The 7,929-nt window shown below is 34.5% G+C and overlaps 1 protein-coding gene across 1 annotated transcript; it reads left to right on the plus strand.

Annotated features, from left to right (window-relative positions):
* Positions 1 to 1,045: 1,045 nt before the first annotated feature.
* On the plus strand, positions 1,046 to 5,430 carry LOC131869349 (cellulose synthase-like protein E6). Its single transcript, XM_059215743.1, has 8 exons — positions 1,046 to 1,504; positions 1,613 to 1,937; positions 2,453 to 2,593; positions 3,373 to 3,498; positions 3,603 to 3,815; positions 3,905 to 4,141; positions 4,216 to 4,563; positions 4,654 to 5,430. Exons 1-8 carry the CDS (start codon positions 1,245 to 1,247, stop codon positions 5,221 to 5,223), a joined length of 2,220 nt encoding a protein of 739 aa, XP_059071726.1. The 5' UTR covers positions 1,046 to 1,244; the 3' UTR covers positions 5,224 to 5,430.
* The last annotated feature ends 2,499 nt before the right edge of the window (positions 5,431 to 7,929 follow it).

Here is a 7,929-nt window from a genome sequence, read left to right on the forward strand (position 1 = left end):
GATAGAGCACATACAAGCTCTCGCCCATACCCACAGTCCAAGCATGGACCAAAAAATCTCCACCCACAGAAACAAAAGAGAAGGGAGGGAAATCCATGCTATCCCCCAACCACTCGGAGACCAACAGGCCGAGAAACAACCCAACCCACCGGAGACAAGCAGTAGGAGAGGCCAACAAACAACCCCCTCCCCCCCAAAAGCATCTAGATCTGGGTTGTCAAAACTCTCAACATTCTCCCCGCCCGCAAAACCCTACCGCTGCTTCCTCCACTTGGTATTTCAAGTTAATTGGATAAATTGTACTTTATTGATAATAGAAGTAACGTTGTAGAAGTCAACAAATATGTTCTTTTTGTCAACTATTCAATAGAATCATAAAAAGCAAAAAAAAATAGTTTATAACAAATTTGATTAAAAATAATATAAATTACAAAACCTATTAAACTTAGTTTAAATCTTTGCTATCATTAGTTTATTTAATATCAACTATATAAATGAAATTATTTTAATAAATAGAAAAAAATGATTAAAAAATAATTGAGTTCATTATTACCTACTTTATAGTCAAAATAAATAATAAAAAGGTCCTATATTGTATTATCAATTTAGTAACTTACATAATAATAATATAAATAACTATTATCCAATTAAATTATTGATAAAATAATTTTCATATTTTAAAAAATGTAGATTAAAAATTCTACTCAATCTAATTTAATTCTGCTCTCTTATTGTTGATTCATTTTGTTACCAATTAAGAGAAGCTGATGATATTCCATGAACTAATAAAATGATTAATGAGCTTTGCAAGCTGTCGTGTAGGTCCCAGCTTCAAATCTAATCATTTTAACTGCTTCGTAGATGCTACACTCAAAACTACTATTCAAACATTCCTGAACTACTATTCAATCTTAAGTAGTCTTCTACACCAAATAAATGTTTCAACAAAAATCTGACCTGTTAACCCCAAAATGCAATGATAAGGAGGTAGTTTAAATCTCATGGGAAGGAACTTTTTGGTTCTTGAGATTTTATCCTCGCATCCTAACCACAAAAGGCAATGATAAGGAGGTAGTCTAAATCGAAGGTACTTTTTAATTCTTGAGATTTCATCCTCGCATCCTATTATCAGTATACGTGGCACTCTTTACGAACCACCCACTACAATCACTACAGACAGGTTGCTACACGATGTTATAATTTGTTTTCTACTGATTCGATTATTGAGTTGTGTGAAGAAGAAGATGGAGTCCACAGACTCCCCTCTGTACACCACAGTAGAAAAGCCAGTTGCAAAGATAAACAGAATTTATGCATGTGTATACTTTGGTGCAATTCTAGGGCTTGTATATTATCGCATCCAGTATATGCCAAGTGAAGGATATGTACCATGGATTTTGATATTTTGTGCAGAGCTAGGCTTCGCCTTCATGTGGGTAATAGAGTCGAGCTGCAGATGGTGGCTTGTGGATAGAGTTACATACCTAGAGAGACTTTCTAAAAGGTAAACACTATAAATATATATATATATATATAAAGATGAGTTGGCCTTCTTATAAGGTTAAGAAAATGTTTATTTAGAGTAAATTGGATTATGTTTGTTGATGAACAGGTTTGAGAGGGAGCTACCTCCCATTGATGTATTTATATGCACGGCTGACCCTCTTAAAGAACCTCCACTGGACGTTTCAAACACTGTATTGTCTACTCTGGCTTTTAATTATCCAGTAGAAAGACTGACATGTTATGTATCTGATGATGGAGGATCCCCACTTACCTTTTATGCTCTGTTGGAAGCTTCACGTTTTGCAAAGAGTTGGGTTCCTTTTTGCCACAAGTACTCCATTCAGCAGAGATGCCCAGAAGCATACTTTTCCGAATGTTATGACAATGAAAGTGACAACTTGTCCTTTGTTACAGAATGGGAATCTGTCAAGGTGTGTGTTGCTTACATCCATACTCTTTGGAATGATATGAACCAATTGAAACCCTCATCATTGCTAATACTAATATGTTTGTTTTGATAATATGAAGTTCTTACAGTCCATGAAATTTGAGAGAACAAGTTGGTAAGCAAAACACTGTGTGGTAGATAACTTCTGAACTTGCTTAGCATTGCTGGTGATGAGAAATAGATAGAAAAGAACTTGAAAGATCTGAGAAGAATATTATGAAAAAAGATGTTTTAAGATTTTCCCATTATAACCCATTATATATAATATACAATCTATAGAAGATAACTTGACAAAGTTATGTAAACCTGTCTGTTACCACATAAACTATTTTAGATAATACTTAAAAACCCTAAATTATTTTAGGTTTAGTTTCTCTCTATAAATTAGATATGTTTCCTATTCTAAGTGTAACATTTCTCTCTAAGAATTGGAGATGCTTGCTAATCTCACTTAGACGCCTTTTAACATGGTTTATAAATAATCTTTGTTTTGCTTAGAAAATGTACGAGGAAATGAAATATTGTATAAATAGCATTGTGGAGAGGGGCACTGTTCCAGCACAGAAATGCAAAGAGCATGAAGGCTTCAAAGAATGGAATCCGGGAATGACTTCTCGAGACCATCCCAGCATTGTTCAGGTGACAAAATTCATATAGTTCCAAAACAATATAATTTGTGTTTCATCTTTTATTTTAGCTTATAAGTGTTTATTTTGTTTTATAAGTGTTTTTTTAAGTTAGATTTGTATTTTATGTTAGTGGTTCACAGGAATCTATTTTTCAAGAAAATGAGTGGTTCACTTAATCATAATTTATCTATATTAGTAGTTAATTTAATCATAATTTATCTATATTAGTAGTCAACTATATAGTTTTTGAGTCAAACATATATCTGACAAGTAGTGGTCCACATGCTTATGAGAATGAATGGTCCACTTAACTATGAGTTATCTAGATCAATAAATTTGACTGAAAAACTATACAATTGAATATTCATATTAATATACCAACAATATCTTCTACTTAAACTTTTATCAACAAACAGAAAATAGTTATGTAAATAAAGCATTACGTGCTACTTAAATATCCACCTTCAAGTTGCCAGTGATATGTCTAATCACCTCACATAAGGATGCTCGAGTAAATAGTTTAACTGCTTTGATGGTGTAGTTCAGTTTTGAATGTTTGGTAGTTTTGTTTAGATTAATGTTCAAATTAAAATTCAAGGACTGTTTAAGCTAACTCTGTTTGAATATCCGTCAGTTTTTATTACTAGTGATAAAAAATTTGTCATGATGTATATTCTTATCACATCATACACAAAAATAGTAAATAGTTGTCTGATGTTTCAAGCCAATCATTAAGGATTTTCTCTTTAGAAGAAGCTACTGTTTAATTCTGATTAATCCCAAGTGCAGGTTTTGCTAGAAAGGGGCAAAGACATTGACATAGAGGGCAATGACTTGCCCAGTCTTGTATATGTTTCCCGAGAGAAGCGACCTGGGCACCCTCATAATTTTAAGGCTGGGGCTCTCAATGTTCTGGTAATAATGATATCCCTGCTTCCATATCATATTCTTGCTCTCAAGCAATCTAGATTGAAAAATGAAGAATATTAATGGTTATTTTGTTTATCTTTTGTCTGCAGATTAGAGTCTCTGCTCTAATGAGCAATGCTCCCTTCATTCTTACTCTGGACTGTGACATGTATGTCAACAACTGTGAAGCCCTTAGAGAAGCTATGTGCTTTTTCATGGACTCTCAAACTGGACACCAGTTTGCCTATGTCCAGTTTCCCCAAAGGTTTCATGGCATTACCAAAAACGATCTGTATGCCAGTCGTCTGAGCAGGTATTACAATGTGAGTGTCTGGAACTTCAACTGGTGCCACTGCTTCACAACAGATGTAATCAATTCGACCCATATTTATGTATAAATCTTGATATGCAGGTATTTTTTAAAGGAATGGATGGAATTGAAGGTCCATTATATGTGGGCACCGGATGCGTTCACCGCAGGGATGTCTTATGTGGAAGTGAGCGACAACAGAGCTCTTCAAATTTAATCAAAGAGCTTATTAATTCCTCAATTTTAAGCATGGAGAAAGCAGTTCCATCCAAGAGATTGGACAAAGCAAAAGAACTTGCCAAGTGCGACTATGAGCAGAACACCCAATGGGGCAAAAAGGTAAATACAAGTTCAAATCTTCATAATTTTTTGCACTGGATCAAATTGTTACAATAATTTCTGACCTTTCGCAGGTTGGCATGCTCTACGACTGCGTAGTGGAAGATGTTTTGACGGGGTTTTCTATACACTGCAGAGGATGGAAATCTGTTTTATGCTACCCCAAAAGAGATGCTTTTCTGGGGTGTGCTCCTGTTAATCTAAACGATACTCTGATCCAAAATAAAAGATGGGCAACGGGTCTACTGGAGATTTTTGCAAGCAAGTTTTGTCCCTTGACTTATGGGATTCGCCATACAAAAATAGCTCAGAACATGTCTTGCAGCTTTTTCTTTCTATGGGCTATGTATTCATTACCTTTAATATGTTATGGGTCAGTACCGGCCTTATCAATGCTCTCCGGCCTATCAGTATTTCCTGAGGTATTTTCACCCCACATCTAATTTTTTTGAGTTTTTGCAGATTAAGTAATCACTATGTACAAGAAAACAACTTTCTATTATCTTATGCAGATTTCAGATCCATGGGTTCTCCTCTTTGTATTTTTATCAGTATCTGCATACGCATACGGTGCTCTAGAATATATATGTGTGGGAGGAGGCACTTTTAAAGATTGGTGGAACGAACAGAGGATGTGGATGATAAAAGGCGTGTCCTCTTATCTTTTTGCGCTCATTCAAGTCTTCTACAAATTGTTTGGAATAACCACATTGGATTTTGAAGTAACAAGCAAAGTATTTGACAGCGAAGTAACCAAACGATACGAGCAAGAGATTTTTGAGTTTGGGGTAGCCTCGACATTGTTTATTCCTTTCTCTGTCATAGCACTGATAAATTTCATAGCCTTAATAGTTGGAATTGTGCGAGCGATGAGAGAAGGATATCCGGCCATTGCGAGTATGTTTGTGCAGGTAATCGTGTTGAGCTTCATAGTACTAAATAGCTGTCCCATATATGAGGGTATGGTGGTGAGGAAAGACAAGGGGAGAATGCCCACATCCATTACTTCATTCTCCACTCTGGCTGCAGTGATTGTGTGTTCTACAGCGTCAGCCATATCCTGGAGTTCTTCAAACATATAATCAAAATTTCACTTGGACAAACAATCACCTGTCACATCCCTGCAAATTCTATATTTCCTTTTGTATTAACTGTCTGATGTTCCCATGTAATTTGGTGATGTTCTGATGTAATTTGGATTAAACAAGAACCTAAGATTTAAAACTATATTTGTACTTGTTGTTTGTATGGATTCAATAATTAATGTTAAAGATTTAATACTTTGATCATTAATTGTCACATTTGATGTTTGTTGAGTAATTAAAAATGATATAAATTAATTATCTTATGTTTCAGTTGTGATTTAGTTGTACTTTTATCTGTTGTTTTTTACTAACTGGATACTAATGTTCTTGTGATGGCATAAGTGACAGAAATGGTTTTGTAGTTTACTTTGAGAACAATTTCAATGTCATTTAACTCTACTTTTGTATTTTTAAATCAAATTGTAATGAGAAGTGCTTATCAATTATACCTCTTACCTATTTTTAGGCATTACAATAATTATTAGTAGAGAGCTAGTGGATTCATCAATAACTTTGCTCTAGGGATCAACATCTTTGACCCAACTGACTACTAAAGTGTGGAAAAAAAAATAAAACATTACTATCTTAACATATAATAATGATATATAACAACACTGATTTTCCATTTGAAGATGGCTTCTCTTGCTCATCCGCTCTTGCTTTCAAATTTGAACTTACATCTCCTTCCTCATAATGCTTCCCTTGCCCTAGGTTTGTTTGTTGATTTGGGGCCACAAGGTTTGCTTCAGACATTGTCTTCAGGGCCTATGGAAGGTTGCGAGGAACAAGTTGCTACGTTTTTGGCTAGTTCTTATGCCTTATATACCCTCTCACGACTGCTTCAACTGCAAGTGACTACATAGTAATGGCTGCTACGTCTCTTCCACCATCTGAACAATTTAAAGGAAAATAAGCTTCTAGTTAATTCAGTTGATATATATATATGTGTGTGTGTGTGTGTGTGTGTGTGTGTGTGTGTGTGTGTGTGTGTGTGTGTGTGTGTGTGTTCTTGGAGATTTGGATGATTGCAGCATTTTGGTAATATTGGAAGCTTTTATTAGCATTTCCAAAGTGTCCAAAAGGCTTTAGAAATTCAAAAGTGACTTCTGTTTCACCAAAATCAGAGTTTGGAGGACACAAACAAAAGTGACTTTTGTTTCACCAAATTCAATTTGAACCTCAAAATACTCTACTTTTGATCTTGTAAAATTCAAACCATAATTATCTTATCACTACAATTATGAAATGTGAAATCACAAAGCACAATAAACACATGAACACCAAATTAACGTAGAAAACCTTAAACTACGAAAAAGCACAATGAGAATCATAGTCACAATATGAATAACTTATTACAATGTTTTAGGCTCAAGGCCAAGTTTCTCAAAACACCTAATTGGAATTGCAAGACTAAGGCACACAACCTTAGGGAAAGATACAAGAGATTTGCATTACTGAGACTTGTCATCTCAAGGCAAGATACACTTAACTGTACTAGCAGCCAAAATGAACATAATATCTTCTGGTAGGTATAGGGAATAGGTGAATTGAAATAAACAAGATCTCTTGATCATGGAATTATCCTTGAATCACTATGTCAAGCAACCAATATCATGGCAAACACATCTAGTATTAACCATTGTCTCAAAACACTATCATATTGAAGATATCATTATCAAAGCTCTTCACAAACTAATTTTTACATTTTTTGTTACACCCAATCTACTTGTGTATCATTCAGATCCACTTTACATCAATTCACATACATTCCATACTTCAACTCATACAACCACACATCTATATATACAAAGATCATTCATTTAAAGCCTCAACTAGGTTGGCAGCTTGGCCACAAATAGAATATACAATAGTACATAAATTAGGCAACCCGAACCAATAACACATAATGTGGTCTACTCTAGGAGATACAGTTAACCCAAACACATCAAAATACACCTTCTACAATGACTCCAATGAATCACACAAGCTAACACATCCTCCAAAGTCAATATCAAACCAAATGTCTAGATAAATAATAAAGTACATTAACCAATCAATCCAAAAACATCCTTCAATGCAAAATACACAATGCAGATCTACATGTCAAGGTGAGACCCATAACAACATCCAAACTCAATCTTCAATGCATATTCGGACCAAAAGAGTATTATCCAAATAATATAAATCAACTGAGGTAGCCAAAAGACAAAATAACTAATAATGCATAACACAAAACAACATAACTTCACTTGCCAATCAAATTAACACCAAAAAACTAAACTAGAACACTCCACAAACCAAATGAACATGCCCTTCAAGCTACAAAACTTGAATCCATATATCAAAGAATAGTCAATCAATCTCCAAACCAATTTTGACAAACAATCTCACTATCAAAAATAACAACATTCAACTCTACATCTGAGCAACAGAGGACCTAAAAACCTAATAATGCAATATACATATATCATAAACCTTATATCCAAAATATTAAGCCATAAACTTCACAAACCAAAGTAATACAATGAATTCTTCCACTTGTAAATTAAATACTCTTTCCTACATATTGAACCTTCCACTATACCAGTCTTCTAGAAACACCTCACACTTACTCAACATCACCGCTAGACCATACAACAACATTTGAATAGTCACTTTTGGACTGGGTCATCCTCTACACACAATGGCGTCAATGACAACACC

Source organism: Cryptomeria japonica, unplaced genomic scaffold (assembly GCF_030272615.1).
Source record: "Cryptomeria japonica unplaced genomic scaffold, Sugi_1.0 HiC_scaffold_244, whole genome shotgun sequence".
NCBI lineage: Eukaryota > Viridiplantae > Streptophyta > Pinopsida > Cupressales > Cupressaceae > Cryptomeria > Cryptomeria japonica.